Raw genomic sequence first — 16,167 nt, 5'->3', positions numbered from 1 at the left:
TGATCATAAGCTCAATGTATGCTAACTATGTGATGCAGCTGCTAAAAATGCCAAGGTAATTGTGGACTGCATTAATAAAAGCTTAGCATGACATTTCTACTACAATCTCAACATCTCTAAACTTCCTTTGTTGTTTGGTTGTTTAGTCATGTTCAATTCTTTGTGACATATTTGTGATTTTCTTGGCAAAGATACTGGAGTGGTTTGCCATTTCCTTCTCCAGCTTGTTGTACAGATGAGGAAACTGAGGCAAACAGGGTTAAGTGACTTGCCCAGGGTCACACAGCTACTAAGTGTCTGGGGCAGGATTTGAACTCAAGAAGATGAGTCTTCCTGACTCCAGGTTCTGCACTCTATCCACTGTACCACCTGGCTGCCCTTTCCAAGCTTCAGATTCAACTAAATACCATTTTCTTAATTATCCTGCCAAATTTGCCTCTCCTCTGGATTTTCCTGTCTTTGCCTGTAATTCTCCCAGGCACACAGGCTAAAAAAATGTATAACCCTTTGCCCCCACATCCAGGTAGTCACCCAAACCTACTGACTCTGCCTTCTTAATGTCTCTCAACCTTGTTAATGTCGTTTTCATTCTATTTTACTATCCTAGAGTACACACACATTATTTCTCTGTCTGTTATAATCTACCAGTATTTTTCATAATGCTACCAGATTAAATTTTGTTTAAAAACCAAAATGGTATAGTGAATAGAAAGCTGGCTTTGGAGTCAGGAACACTTGGGATCCAGTTTTACTTCTGACATTTAGTGCCTCTGACCTTTGACAAATTACTTAACCTCCCAGTGTTCCAAGTAAATCTCTAAGATTATAAATTCAAAAACATTGGTAGAGAGAGCCTATCCCCAGGAATTCTTTACATTGCTGAAATCCCCATCCTGGTTTCAAAACGCAATATAACAGTGTCCTAGTTCATATCAAGGAATCACGTAATCTCCAGGTTAGAAGGGATCACAGAGACCCAACATCACCAGGGTTCCCTTCTCCAATATTCCTCGGAGATCTTCATCAATCCTATTTTTAAAATGAAATTGTTCCTCTGAGCCCTTTGTGTTTACAGGTAGAGAATGAATTCATACTTCAGACTGAAAAGGAAACCTTCATTGAACAAATGAAAGATATCATTGATAAAGCAGAAGACATGCTCAGTGAGGATATGGAGTGTGAACAGAGCTCTGATCAAGGGATGAGCCCTCAGCATAATGCCTTTGGAGTAGACCCTGGAGAAGTGAGTTTCCTATGCCTCTGTTAGTGAATAGCAAGTCTGTGGTGCACATTAAAGAATATACTCATATTATCTTCCATAAGGGGATAAAATACCTCTGGCCAATTACATACTGAACTTCTTGTAGAGATACTAGTAACTATTATAGATGTTATAAATAATAGACATAGATAGTAATCTAATATAAATAGCCTAGGTGACCAATTTTTAAAAAATTTTTTTTTCAATTTAACGGCACTTAAACTCCAAATGGATAAATGATTTAGATACAAAAGGTCATATTTTAAACAAGAGAAGCAAAGAAGAAATTACTTTTGATCTCTGGCTAGATAACCTCTTAAGGTTAAGTCAGTTAAGTTTGCAATTTATACCATGATGTTTTTTTTTAAAGTTTCATTTTCACATTAATCACATTAATTTCTAATCTGTTGTCCCTTAAAAAGGAGAATCGGCAATCTCAAGTGAATGCCCCTGTGTATCAACAAAATGGTAAGCATACCTTCCTTGCCTCCCTTAAAAAAATTTGTATGAAAATTCTATCCTCATGTCTCATAATGTGGAAGCTATTCTGGGTTCTTGAAAGCCCTGAGGTAGAGAAGAACATTTTCTAGTCTGCATTTTAGGCACAAGCCTGTCAGAAGCAATTTTTTTATTAATTTACATGAAAACAGTTCTAAATATTTCTTCTTGGAGAAAGAGAGCAAAGCTGAATTTGCTTTGCAATTTGCTTTGCTTTGCAATTTGCTTTGCTCTCTTGCAAAACAGAATTTGCCCATTGCCTTCAAAATCCATCTCACAAGCCACTTCTTTCCGAGCCTCAATTTATAGTATTTCCAGAAAAAACAACAACTACAGTTAGCTAGAAAATGGGTACAGGTCCCCGGGAAAAGTTTCCTTCACATTTTGCTTCATCATACAGATCAATAATACTCATTTTTGGTGTACCCTTGGAGAATTGTCTTCCTAAAGCCATTCAATCTCTCTTCAGCCATTCCCCTTTTCAGTAAGTCAAAGGTAAACTCAAGGGGATATTTCTATTAACAAGAATGATCTAATCCTTCTTCTTAACCTAGGGTCTGTGACCTTGTTTCTTTAATATTTTAATAAATATATTTCAGTATAAATATATTTATATTTTATATAAAATTCCTTTGTAATTGTATGTATTTACAAACATTCTTCTGTGTTTGATGCATTTAAAAACATTCTTTGGACAGTGGAGACCACAAGCTTTGATACACTGCCAGAGGGGTCCACAACACAGAGAACTTAAAGAACCTTAGTCTTAGTCCAATTATTAAACCTAATTACTTTGAGGAGGATGCTATCCTGGGCTGATTATGAAGAGGGCTGGATTATAAGCTAATTGGACCTTTGGTAGAAGAGAAAAGAGATGGAGGATTCAGTGGAACTGGGCATTGTTTCAAAAGTAATAGTTAAAGAAAAACTGATAAAGTTTGTCTTTCCAATTAATCCAAAGATTTCAGAGTTGGACACTGAGAAAAATACTTCATCTTTGTAAGAGAGCAGGGGCATCTTAGTACTTATATTTCCACATTCATCAGAGGGCAAATCTTGGCAGTTTCTGTCGAACAGTTTGGGAAGGCTTCAAATATCTGCCCAGTAACAGACTATTTGTCTAAAGAAAGGCCAGACTGGCTGAGTAGAAGTTAATCCCAGAAGTTTCAACCAACATTTGCTGACGTTTTTTTTAACCATGGCTTCCCTTATCATGGACGAAAATACAAAATTCCTCAGGCTTGTGTGACCCCTTTCTGCTTCCACAGTGAGATGGGCAAAAAAAGGAGCAGAAGTATCACAAAACCCAGAGTTCTTAGGTGGTCTACATCAGAGGTGGCAGACTCTCTGGTGGCCTGCAAAGCTCTCAGCTCTGGCCCAAAGGAAATTAAAATATAATTGGGAAATGTTTAACAAAATAACTAAAAATACAGTACAGTAAGTCAATATGGAGCCCCCTGCAGGTACCTGGTTTGTTTTTTTTTTGTTTGATTGTTTGGTTTTTTTTGAGTTTGACACCAATGGTCTACATCTATTATATGTAAGTGAGAGGATTCTGAAAATACAATGTTTTCTTAGCAAGAAACAAGTTGTTATACTCGAGAAAAGGAAGTACATCCATGTTTATGTGCTTGCTAAAAATGGAACCAAAAGACATAGCAAAGTGGGAGTTAATTGAAAGAGTAGTTTCCAGATTCTTTTTGGAGAGGGGAATAAAGGAGTTGGGAAGAGATGTTTTCATCACACTCTCAACGACACCTGAAACATAATTGCATGACACACTTGGTCATTTTACCTTGAAATGCTTATAAAAAGCATCAGCAAAAAGACTAGGATAAATGATCATTGCAACTTAGGTACCAACAGTTATTGCAGAGGAAGTAGAAAGAGAGAAACTTAAAAAATACTTATTCAGCAATTCAATTCAACAAACATTAATTGTTCATCATATGCTAGTCACTGGGGTTTACAAAGATGAAAAGTGACAAAGAGTTTACAATCCAGTAGGGAAAGGAAAATATGTAAATGGATGAGAATGATGCAAAGTAGAATCTGATAAAGAGGTATCACTTTCAGTCGGTGAGTTCAGGGAAGGCTTTCTGGAGAAAGTACCTGATCTGAACCTTGAAAGAGAGGGTATTTTAGACATGCAAGACAGCCTGCACTAATGCCTGGGGACAGGAAGGGGCATGATAAGACTGGGGAGCAGCAGCTAGTAGTCTAGTTTGATTGAAACATTGAATGCATAAATGAAGACATCAAGTCATAAGTCTGAGCCCATCAAGTCTTAGAGATGCCTATCATGTATTTGCCTAGTAGTTATTTTAGTGTGAAGGTAGAAACATAGAGGAAGAGAAGGAAGATAGTAAAAACTATTGGAAAATATATCTAATGGGTAAGAAATATAAGTCTCTGCCTTTTACATTGCTTACACTTGGACCTCATGAATCCAGTCTTCAAAAAAAATGATTGGCAGGTATTCAGTGTGCCAGTTCTTACATTTTTTCATTTACAGAAATATATTTTATCTGACCAAAAATAATTATAGGCATAGAAGTCATTTCAGAATCAGCTTGTGGAGTCACCACATTATTAACTGGCTAAAGCAGAAGTCAAAATTAAATACAAAGGCTAATGATTAGAAGATGCTATATGTGTTTATAGTGTCTATTGTAATCTATTTAGCCCTTTTAAACAATCTGTGGAATCTAGCATCTGAGAAATGGGCAAAAGCAAAGTCAATGTCTTAATCACCATTCCTTAACGAAGTTCAGTTTATGTTCTCCTACCAGAAGGAGGCCAAAAAAGCCCAGAAACTGCCACAGTCAGCACCTGTTTAACTTTGCCAAGTAGAAAATTACCAAGGATCAGAACATTTACAAAATATTACAGACATAGATAACTAGAGACCATAAGCAATATTAACTTCTAAAACAGTGAAAAACATCTAAAGGAAAAATGAACTGGCAGAGATTTTGGTGTAAGATACAGCTAAGGTACATTGTCCAAGGAACATTTGTAGACAAAACCAGGAGGACAACAAAGAGATATGAAATAGAACACATCTGCTGTTACCTTTCCAGTCATCAGTTTCCCTAGGCAGCTCTCTAAGACTATAAGTTCCAATGCCATATGACATTGGTAGAAAAGGGTTCTTCGTTAGGTGTTTCCTCTACTATTAAAAATCACAGGTCCAATAAAAAATATGGATAATGTGATTTTCCATGTCAATGATAGTGGAACCTCACAACATTTGGACTTTTATCACCTAAATAAATGTGAGGAAATGACAATGACTCTTAAAAGGAAGTCAGTAAGACTAACTGGGCCTGGTGAAACATATAGAATAATCTATGCTGGAGGTAACACAATTTTAGGCATTCAGGGATTAATTTTTCAAGATTAGTCAAAGAGGGGAAGATTCCCCCAAAATAGAAAAGACCAGTTAATGCATTTACAGAGGAAAAAGTAGCCAAGAAAGCATCACTTACAACCAGCCTACATCTTTTCCATCTCCCAAATGTATGAAAATGTCTATAAATATATCAAGGGTGTTGTCAGTGAAGTATGAGAAGGGAACAACAGTCAGACTTTCAGGTGATTTTGCTCAGTAGACCAATGCCTACAGTCCAACTGAGTTGAGTTTTAGATAATATGAAATCCCATTGCATCTATTATTGATTTTTTTTTTTAGAACTAGATTCAGGAAAAAAAATGCAGGTTTGAAAGCTATCCTCAGACAAGATTTCTCCTATATATGTACTAAACTTCCGTAAGACTATAGGATGACAGATGTGACAATGAATATAAACAGTGATCCACAGATGAGGTGGAGAATAGTAGGAGGAATCAGTCATTTATTCAGCAAACTTTTAATAAGCACCAGATATGTACCATGCCTTACACTTTGCATTCCTAAGGTTTTTGCCATTATCATGGGAAGAATCTTGCTCAGAATTTAAACAAGAATTTGTAATTGATGGTGAGGTTGTCTAAATATTCCTAATTGCAGATAACTCTGTACTACTTGCTGCAGCAAAGCCTCATCATAAAATCCATCGAAATGTGAAAACAATTGGTCTAATCATTCACAATGGAAGAACAAAGTGTATGAAAAAATGTATTTTGTCCAGAATGTCTTTGAAATGCATCTATGCTGTGGAGCCCACTTATGGAGTTAATCCATCGATATAATTATATCTTGAAGAGGCACTGTAAGCAGATAGTGAGCTAAACCCCAAACAGTATGGGACTAGACTGGGCCATATGTGGGAAACTGCAGTGTTTTTAATGTCAAACTGCTGTGTTTTCGGTGATGTCAAATTCCTCAAAAACCCATTTCCTTAATACCAGTTCCTCCGGTCATGGGATATGGATGAGAATCATGGAATACTGCTGTCTGAGTCAAAGCTCTAGATGATCCCAAACAATAGAAAGATGACTGGCCAGTAGAAGTAGCATGTTTCCAGTGAAACTTGCACATGATTATTGTCATGCAAGATAATGTTAAGGTCACAGATGAACAGAAATAATAGGCAGTCCTTAGTGAAAAGAAATGGAGGAAAGGCCACCAGGTATTGGAGTGGGGATGGGTGGGTCTTTGGAAGGTTTATAGAAAAGACACTGACAAGAAATGTATAGAATGAAAAGGTATGGAGAGACTGCTTTTTACCTCGGTGCTTCTATAAAATGCCTACGCTGATGGTGGTGCAGACCATTCAAAAGCATGGCAAGGTAATGGGATGGTTTTACGCTTACAGATCTATTCTATCTGTTCTCTTTGCCCTTGAGTTCCATTACATTCACCCAAAGCTGTTCACTCAGAATGGTCCTTCAGCCAAGAGAGCCCTGAAGAAATGGCCCAGAAATGCTTTATTACATCATTTAGAATCTGCAGCATGTCCATCAGAAAGTCAGTAAGTGTAGAGGCTCTCTGAAAAGGCCAAATTTAGCTTTTCCTATTTCTTTTCATATTGATAATGAGGAAAATAACCAAGTCTCCTTATGTGCTTCATGCATCTATAAAGTCTCTTTCCTGTTTCTTTATTTGAGCTTGATATATTGTAACTAGTCCTAATTCATATAGAAAAGACCCCATGGGAAGAGAGGATGACTAGAAGATTAATATATGTCGTGTGGAGTATCATTTCTTTTCCATGTTTTTCCTTAGAAAACTAATCAGTATGAAACACATCCTCTGAAGGCTTCTTAAATAGAAATAAGAGCAAGGAAGGACTTTTGTTTAACACCAAGAATTTGTAATTCTTTTAGAGTATTGACTGACTTTCTTTTTGTTATACCCATAGTTCTACATACTGGAAAAAGGTGGTTCATTATATGTCCAGTAGCAGAAAACCCGACAGCAGAAGCCCCTGAATCTTCTCCCCCTCCTCTTTTGTGTCCCCAGCAGCCTGAAGGATATCAAGGTAGGGAAATAAGAAATTAGACATTTCTTACATTTCTCAACTCAGGGATTCTATTCATGTAACCAGACAACTGCTTTTCCTCCTTTTTGCAGCTGAAGACATCATAGAAAGGTAGTGTTATGATGGGATTTATTGGTTTCATTCCGTTTTCCCTATTCTGTTCTGTGTCCTGTAGGTTACTTCTCATTTCTCTGTTTACATTCTCTATATAATGGTACCCACAGAGAGCTGGGTGGCCCTTTATCCTGGATGTTGTAGAAGGAACTCCTCCTTTGGGTGTTAGGTCGAATAATGTGACCTTGGAAGTACCTTCTGAATGTCAGAATTTTGAGTAAATTTGTCTTATTTCTGGGCATTTGGGGAGAAGGCTAATTATATAACTCGAATCTTGCTCTTTCTATCTTAGAGAGATCCCAGAAAAGCTGTTTATAAAGCATGAGTTGTATATTAGGCCATATTTTCTAAGTAGTAGGTATCTACTCTCAGCATAAGTAACTAACACATAATGAAAACTATTCTTCAAAGTCTTAACTTTCCATCAAAGAAATCCTTTGCCTTTATCAATGCAGAATCTCTGTGTATTAAATTCTCATAGCCCTTGTTAGAAAGGTTCATCTAAAGGACAGCCTATTCACATGAGCCCTTCAGTTTAAGTTAAATTTACCTTACAAAGCCCCTATATAATAGTATATACTCTTTTTTCTTCTTCTAACAAAAAATTATGTTTACAGCGTTCTGTACTTTCATGTCTGTTAGTTCATTTCATAATATCCTTGTAGCAAGTGTAGGATTAGTGAAGTTAGGCCCACTGTAAAGGTTGAGATGATGTGATCGGCTCTGAGACCTCACATAGCATATTAGTGTAGAGCTGTCCCCATAAGCCAAGTGTTATAACACCAGTTTTTTGGGTTTTTTTTATTTTGTTTAAAATGAAATTATTTGTTTAAAATAATAAAAAGGAGGGTGGGGAAGGACCCTAGAAAGAACCAAGAATTTCAGCCCAAAGAAATTGTGTCTGGTGAAAGCTCATATAGATAGTGAGGGACAGAGCTAGAATTTGAACCTGGGCCTTGATTGTCAATCCAGTTTCCCTAAATCGCCCCCCTTTTTTTAAAATCAGCTCATGGGCAATTCTTCTTGCTTCTTTGAGATGCAAATGTTACATGTCCTGCTTGAGGAAACACAAATAAGATAATGGATGTAAAAGTGCTGATTTAGAACTGTGACGTGCCCAGTGGAATTTAAGGCAGCTTTGGGTTGTTTAAAGGTTGCGTTAAGTGAATAATAGGTGCAGAGCAAGATTGCCTGGTACAAAATGTTTTGATTTTTTTCATTCCAGAACCAGAGCCTTGTGAGGACCTGCTGTCACGGACAGAACAGCCAAGCATCCTCGTCGGTACACAGCTTCCCATTCAAGCTGGTCTCGGTGACACCCACAGCAGGACACCAACTCCTTTGGCACAGGCCTCTGCACCTTTGGCTGTCTTGCCGAATGAGGCAGAAATAGTCGCTTCCGTGCTGCTAGAGCCAGCTGTGAATGTGGGCCAGGTTGGGACTCCTGCCGAGCAGCCACTACCGGCTGCTCAGTATGAAGCTTCTGCCCTCAGCACCTCTTTGATGATGGAAACTCATGATATTCAGCTTATGAAGCCTGCCAGCCCACCTGCACAGAAAGTGGACCACGACGTTTGTGGCCCTGCCTTGGAGGTCGCATGCTGCACTGGGGGACGTCGAGAATCTGTCCTTGGTCTTTCTAGTTTGGTAACAGAGGCAGGGACTATCTCAGAACTTGTCCCAGAACCTCAGGCCATGCTCTCTGCAGTTCCCGGGCCTGAGACCAGCCAGCCAAGTGGGACTGCTCATCCTTTCCTCAGTCAAATGCTTCCTCCAGCGGTCATGTCAGAACCGCTCAGTCTCAAAGCGTCTCAGCTTCCAAGCCCCCCTCAAGTCTCTACTGCCATGCCCCAGCAACCAAGCCTTCCCAGCCAGGCCCAGGCAGCGAGCGGCGCTGGCCCTGGAACCAGTCTCCCTCAGCTGCCATCTGCGTTTGAATCTGATGGGGAAGGACCACCTCCAAGGGTTGGCTTCGTGGACAGCACAATTAAGAGCCTGGATGAGAAGCTGCGTAATTTACTATACCAAGAGTATGTTCCCACTTCTTCTGCCTCCGCTGGCACCCCTCTAGAGCAGGGCGACAGTGAATTTAAGTTGGAGCCATTGAGTGAAGACTTGCTTCCTACTCTTGCTTTGACCTCCACTCTTGACTTCTACCAAGCTCCTAGTGGTACCACCTCTGTTGCAGATGAAAAAGTACCATCATTCATCCCTGCTGATATGTCCTCATACCATGCTATGGCTGGACAGGGGGTGAGTGAATATATCCCTAAATCAGAGAAGCCATCTGTGGGATATGAGAGGGAAACACAGGGCAAACTGAATGAATATGTTATAAGGGAATTTCAAATAAAAGGCAGAGGAATCTAGAGAATTAAGTAGGGAATGGGGGAGAAGCTACCCACATGGCTGAGACCTGCCAGGAGAGAATTTCCTGGCACTCTATCACAGTCTGATGACTCCCCCCTCTCACTTAGGCCCTACTATCTCGCCCCCCTACTTTCTACAACAAATAATTCCCTGTTTGAAGGAGCATGAGCTAGTTAGTGTGATCTTGAGTTAGAAACAGGTTGTCAGATATATAAGTGAGCTGGAACTGAGCTGTTTGGTTCTGTACAAATCAACTTCTTCCTGTTCTTGAGATCCCCAGGTTATTAGACTATTCTTCATAGGGGGAAAATTAAGGGAGTCAAAGCTTCCAAAGAGAAAGAAGAGAAAGTACTCACTGACTTATTTTTTTTTCAGTCAAAGATGTGATGGAAGGGCTATGAATGGTGTTAATTCTCTTTTGTTTTTTGTTTTTCTTGCTGAAGGTGGAAACATCAGAAGTGATACAAATGGGAGTTGGACCATCAGAAGTAGACGGCTCTCTGAAAAGCGCAGGTAACTGAAAACAAACTGATCTGATTAGGAAACTTTCTGAGGTCGTATGCTAACCTGCTTCATACTTCATCTTAACCCACTTTGGGTGTCTGCTATAGTGTATCCTCTTAATACATGCAGTGACAGCAATTATCCTGGGTTTATATAAACATTTTTAATAAAATTTGGAATGAACCTTTTTAAAGATATACCAGGTCATATACAAAATGAGCTCCAAATGCATATATAATCTGAATATTAATAATCACACTATAAAACACTTGGGAAAGAACCCAATCACAGCTGTGGCATGTGGGAGAATTCTTAATCAAACAAAGGATGGTTGCAGTCACCAAAAAACCTAACCAGATAATTTTGATTACATGAGATTGAAAAGCTTTTGTATGAACAAAATCAATTCAAGTAGATAAGGGAAACTGCCTACCAGGAGGATTTGGCAGGATACAGACCTTGACATTTTCATGAAAATGTCCTGTGTGCTAGCACATACGTGGTTTCCCATGGGGACGGGGTGGGGAATAAACAGTGGAAATCCTATCTGCAAAGCAACACTATAAAGGCCTTAATTAAGCTTATCATCTTTTTAGATATTACTGGCAGAGATCTAATGTCTCCATAATAGGGGATAAGTGGCTATCTTAAAGCAAATTTTAGTCCTACCACTATTTAAGAAGGTGAGGGGATAGAATCAGTAACACACTAAAGGTAAAAGGTTTCCAAAAAATCTGGCTTCTTTTGAACAGAAGAAGGAAGTGCTGTCAGGATGGAGGGGAGGGAGTTTCTGGTAGCTAGACAGAAGCAGGACCAGATCAAAGAAGTCTTTTTAAATACTGAGGTATAGAACGATTTTGCCCCAGGTGCTCTCCCCAGATTTTGTGGAGCTTTGTGGAGACTTTTTTTTGATGTGGCAAACATCCCAGGTCTATCAAATTAGCCTAGTCTTTTAAGGTGTGGCTGTTCATTCTTCCTGGAGGGTTAGTAATGGTAAGAAATGCCTTAATTAACCAGGAGCATCAGGCTTGCATTTCTGTACAGGCAACTGCCTCCTTGTTCTTGAACCATGGCCAGCCTTCCTTGTGGATTTGCATCCTGGCTTCTGAGTTAGTCTTGGGTGTGTCATTGTACTGCTTAATTCTGTAGCAACACAGTCCCAGATGGGTAAAGCATACCATGTTAGTCTATTTAGCGCCAGTATTTCATGTAAACACCTGGCTTGGCTTCATTGCCCCTCCATTGATAATTGATTTACTGTGTAGTCCTATAATTAGAGATGTCCTTTGGACCCTTGCTAAATGTTTTGGCCTAATATCAACGAGGGAACTCTTTCAATAAGAGTTTGTATTTATGTAGGGTTTTGAGTTTTTGGGTGTACTTTGTCTGATTTGATCTAAACTACATAGTAAGGTAGGATATTTCCATTTTGTTAATGAGGAAGCTAAGGGTTAAACAATCATACTTCAAGTCAGATCCAGAGCTAAAATTCAGTATCCTAGCCCTTTTAGGACTTCATGCTGTCTTATTGGAGACCAGATTTGATACCCAAGACAACTTGTTCTCATTTTAGGATGTAGAAGTGTTGTAAAAAACATCCGGTCCCCCCCCTTTCTACTCAGCTTGCTCTTACTCTGTTCAAATCAGCTTCCTTGAAGTTGTATCATTGTCATAGTCATAAAATTTATTTTGTTGGGGTTGTTCCGTCGTTTTTCAGTCATGTCTGACTCTTTATGATCTCATTTGGGGTTTTCTTGGCAAAGATACTGGAGTGGTTTGCCATTGTCTTCTCAAGTTCCAAATGTGTATGTGATGGCAAAAACTGATCAAACGAAAAGTATCTACTGTGTCAATTACTGTGTTGACACCAGCCATACAAATACACAAGTCTCTGCCCTTTGGGAGCTTACAAGGGGCGGGAGCAGGGTGGATAGAAGAGAGGAAGAAGCATGTTGGGAACCACACAGCACATTGAATTAAAAAATAAAAGAAATAAATACACAGTGATTTTGAGAAGGGGGAAGGGCAAACAGTTGAGGGAATCAGGAAAGCTAGATTCAAAGAAGTAGAACTTCACTCTAGTTGGGAGATGAAATATCGTGGATGGAGAAAAAGCATGGAGGCCAGTTTGGCTGAATATGGAGTGTGTGAGAGGAAATATAATGTGTAGGCAGCCTGAAAAGATACAGGTGCTAAAGTATTTTATAAAATTTAATAAAAACTCAAACTCTATCCTCATGGAAGTTGTGGTAAAATATTTTTTAGTTCAGTAGAAAGGAGCATGGGTTACTGGTTTTATGTAATGGTAATTGATTGTTTTAGCTATATTTAAAAAAAAATCTCCTCTTTCTATCCAGTTGCTTTTTATTTTTATATGTAGAGGTACTTTCTAGTTAGCCCAAGTGTTTTCAGTTGGTTGATTGAGCTATAATCTAGTCATTTTCCCCCTTGTTGAACATTCTAAGTGTCTTTTTTTTTTAAATTTATTTAGTAGAGCCGTCTCTCAGCGATTCATTAAGTTCCCACAGTTGCTCAATATTCATCTCAAGCACAACACAAAACCTACAGGTAACAAAACTCTTTTGAGGGTCCTTACCTTGTGTTGGTGGGGTTTGCTCGATTTTTTAAATTGAATCTCTTCATTTCTGTGTTGTTTTTTCTCCTTTTAAGGGCATCCCTCCTTCAGTTGTCACAAAACATCTGGAGACTTCAAAAAGAGATGATCAAATTGAGCCTGAAGTCCTAGTTAAGCCCATGGAGACTTTGACGCAGACGTTCACAACAGATGGAGGGCTAAGTAACCTTCAGAGGCACAGTTCTCCTGATTCTGGTTCCCATCGAAAGCAGATAGAAAAGGGTGACATTGGCACACCAGCCAAAACTATTGGCAGATTTTCTGTTGTCAGCACACAAGATGAATTAACTCTGGCATCACCCCAGTGCTTAAGGTACTCTGCACCTCCTGATGTCTACTTGGATGAGCTTCCTTCCAGCCCTGAGATGAAGATAGCTGTCCGCCGTGTGCAGACAGCATCTTCAATTGAAGTTGGAGTGGGTGAGCCCGTTTCTAGTGATTCAGGGGATGAATGCCTAAGAAGAAAGCCCTCCGTCCCGAAACAATCCTCTTTGCCCAGTAGCAGCACAGCCAGTGACTTCATGAAGAAAGCAGCTGCAGCCCTCTTACACCGATCAGGGAAGACTGGGTCTCTGGGCTCTGATTCTCCTAGTAAAAGTCAAGGGATGAAAATCCCAACCATTAGTGTGACCTCCTTCCATTCCCAGTCATCCTATGTGAGCAGTGACAATGACTCTGAATTCGAAGACGCTGACATTAAAAAGGAGCTGCAAAGTCTAAGAGAGAAGTAGGTGTCACAGCCTATTGTTAAGGCCATAGGTGTGTTGTAATGGGACATTGTCTTCTTGGGGGTGTGTAGGAAGATCACTGCAGTATAGACCAAAGTCCAAACCAGTCACAGTTTTTATTGTGTCAGGGTGACAATCCTTTGGGAGTGGAAAATGTCACAAGAATATGTGGAGAAATATCTATCTGTTATATACACATGTATGTAGAATACCTATAAACTAAGTGCCCTCTCTTGTCCATCCACCTTCACTTAGCTCCTTAGGCCATACTTCACGTATAGGGTTCAGACAGGTGAAGGAGAAATGGGAAGCCGTTTTGGGTAGAACACCAACACTGACAAGAGTGGGGATAAATATGACACACTCAGAGAACAATGAATGGATTTGGCTGGAATGGAAAGCATAGGTTGGAGAGGTGGAAGATAAGGTCGGATAGACAGAGTGGGGGGGGAAATATGGATATCATTAAAAAGCAGCTAGCATAATTTATTGCAGTAGAAAGCCATTTTAATTTGCTGAGCAAGGGACCCACCTGATAAAAAATAATGTTATATGCTGACTAGTCTGGTAGGGTACAGAATAAAATGGGGTAGAAATCTGTTAGTCAGAAATCCACCTATAGAGGACTATTAAAGTAATCCAGGTTTTGAGGCTTGTGGTAGGAATCAGTAAATCAGGGAGACTTTTGAAGGAAGAGATAATATCTTAATGACAATTCAGATACAGAGAATTGAAGAAAAAGACAGAATAAAAGACTGTAACCAGAGAGGTGAGAAGAATATTTGTGCCACTGACAGAAATGGAGTAGTTCAGATAGGGAACTAGTTTTAAGGGCAGTTTGGATCATGAGTTTGGTGGTGCTTGTGAGGCATTCCTGGTAGAGATGTCATTCTGACAATTAGAAACAGGAGACTGCAGAATAAGTAAGAGGCTAGGGCTTGAGATATAGATTTGTGAGTTATTTTCTTAGAGGTGATGGAAAGTAGAAGACATGACAGTAGATGTATTCACAACAAAAGAAAATTTATAGAGAAGAATAGATAGTAAATGACAACAATTTGAGGAATGTCAGTTTTCAAATTATTATGCTACCTTAAAATATGCTTCATACTAGAGCTATTTTGAATATAACTGAAGCTCATCTTTTATTAAACAGTCCTTGGGAACTTATATATGCCCATGTAAATAAGAGCCATCATCTTTGTAATATTGAACTCATGTGAGAAGATATTCATTGTAAAATAGAAGCTTTGTCGTACCTTGATTCCCAAGCTCGGAGGGAAATCCCTTTAAATGATGTTTGTTTTTTAAAGGAGAAAGGATTTACAAGAATTTGTTATAGAAAACTTTTTTTTCTTTTAAATTACCTTGGGGGAGTTGCAAGCATAAATCTTGTTTCTAATTTTCAACTAAGAAAAAAACCCAATTTCTTTAAAATGGGCAGAATAAGTTTTATTTTAAAATTTAGAAGCTTCATTTTCCCTTTGCTATATCCACAGGAGAACTGGGGGGGGAGGGGGGGAGTTGCAGCAAGCCCCAAAAATCCACATGCAAGAAAAGAGGATAGCACCATTCTCTACAGCCATTGAATTGCCCTTCATGATATGCACAGCGATTAGTATTGTGGCCAGGATTGGGGTTGAGACTCACACTTTTACGCCGGAGACCACACTACGAGTCAGATGACAAGTTTTCTGTGTTTATAACCAAATTGGCATTTTGTTTTAAGCAGTAAATTAAAGATGCTAGCCCTGGAGCTCCTTTGGCTATTGATTATAGAATGGTAGACCCAAGATCCTTGACCTTTGATCCTCAGTCATGTCAAAATGTGATGTAACACAGAGCCCATCTGTTTTTAGTGTAATACTTTCCTTACTTTATTGTCTGTAAAACCTGTATAAATTCTGGAAAGAATTGGACAGGGAAGGAATATGGACATCAGCAGTTTAGTAGGAAGAAACACAGGGTCTGGCAGCCCACAGAATAACCCCAGGTCATCTCCTTTCCCTTGTTGGTGTTGGCTGGGATGACAGTTACCTGACATTCATCAACTACAATTTAGGACCTAGTTCCCGTTGTTAAGATGAACTAATTTCTACAATATTTTGTTTTCAAAATACTTTTATTCACACCTCTTGTCTCATGGTAGTCTATGAAATTCGTACAGAGTAGAGCTTTCTTTTTTTTTTTCCAGGTCATGAACTTGATTTATTTTTGCAGGTTGCCTTAACTGTGTAAATTTGAATTCACCTCTTCTCTACTTCATTTAGTCAAATTTGTTTGATCGTATCGGGAGAGGTGCAGGGAGTAGGAAAGGATCTGTGATTTGGAGTGAGGACTGGGGAGGGAGGCCAAATCCCTCTATTTAAATAGACTTGTGGTTTTGGAGAGTGTAATAGAACTGCCTGAGGGACATAGAGTCTTAAGTGACTTGCATAGAGACTCTCAGCTAATAAGTGATAATTAGCATATGAATAATTCCATCTCCACAATGTTTCCTCTCATATATTTGTCTCTGTTTTCAAAAAGATTGAAATATCCCCTTTCACTCTGCATCTAGTAATTAGTAGATTTGAATGTATTGGGCCAGAACCCTGTAGTATGAATCCCATTTATTATAATTCCAAATTG

At 39.0% G+C, this 16,167-nt stretch overlaps 1 protein-coding gene across 12 annotated transcripts in view; it reads left to right on the top strand.

The window, feature by feature from the left end:
* WNK2 (WNK lysine deficient protein kinase 2) overlaps positions 1-16,167 on the top strand; it is a 231,050-nt gene that overhangs the window by 178,070 nt on the left and 36,813 nt on the right. For 10 of the 12 annotated variants that reach the window (XM_027836983.1, XM_027836982.1, XM_027836980.1 and 7 more), the window contains 7 exons: positions 1,076-1,243; positions 1,684-1,729; positions 7,066-7,185; positions 8,525-9,552; positions 10,113-10,182; positions 12,665-12,741; positions 12,844-13,535. In XM_027836983.1, coding sequence (XP_027692784.1) covers positions 1,076-1,243; positions 1,684-1,729; positions 7,066-7,185; positions 8,525-9,552; positions 10,113-10,182; positions 12,665-12,741; positions 12,844-13,535 — 2,201 coding nt within the window. The remainder of the gene's footprint in view (positions 1-1,075; positions 1,244-1,683; positions 1,730-7,065; positions 7,186-8,524; positions 9,553-10,112; positions 10,183-12,664; positions 12,742-12,843; positions 13,536-16,167) is intronic. The other 2 variants (XM_027836981.1, XM_027836977.1) reach the window with 1 other exon arrangement.

This window comes from Vombatus ursinus, unplaced genomic scaffold (assembly GCF_900497805.2).
Source record: "Vombatus ursinus unplaced genomic scaffold, bare-nosed wombat genome assembly UNPS02014820.1, whole genome shotgun sequence".
Lineage (NCBI taxonomy): Eukaryota > Metazoa > Chordata > Mammalia > Diprotodontia > Vombatidae > Vombatus > Vombatus ursinus.
Note: the sequence above shows the minus strand (reverse complement) of the source record. Positions and strands in the feature narration are given on the sequence as shown.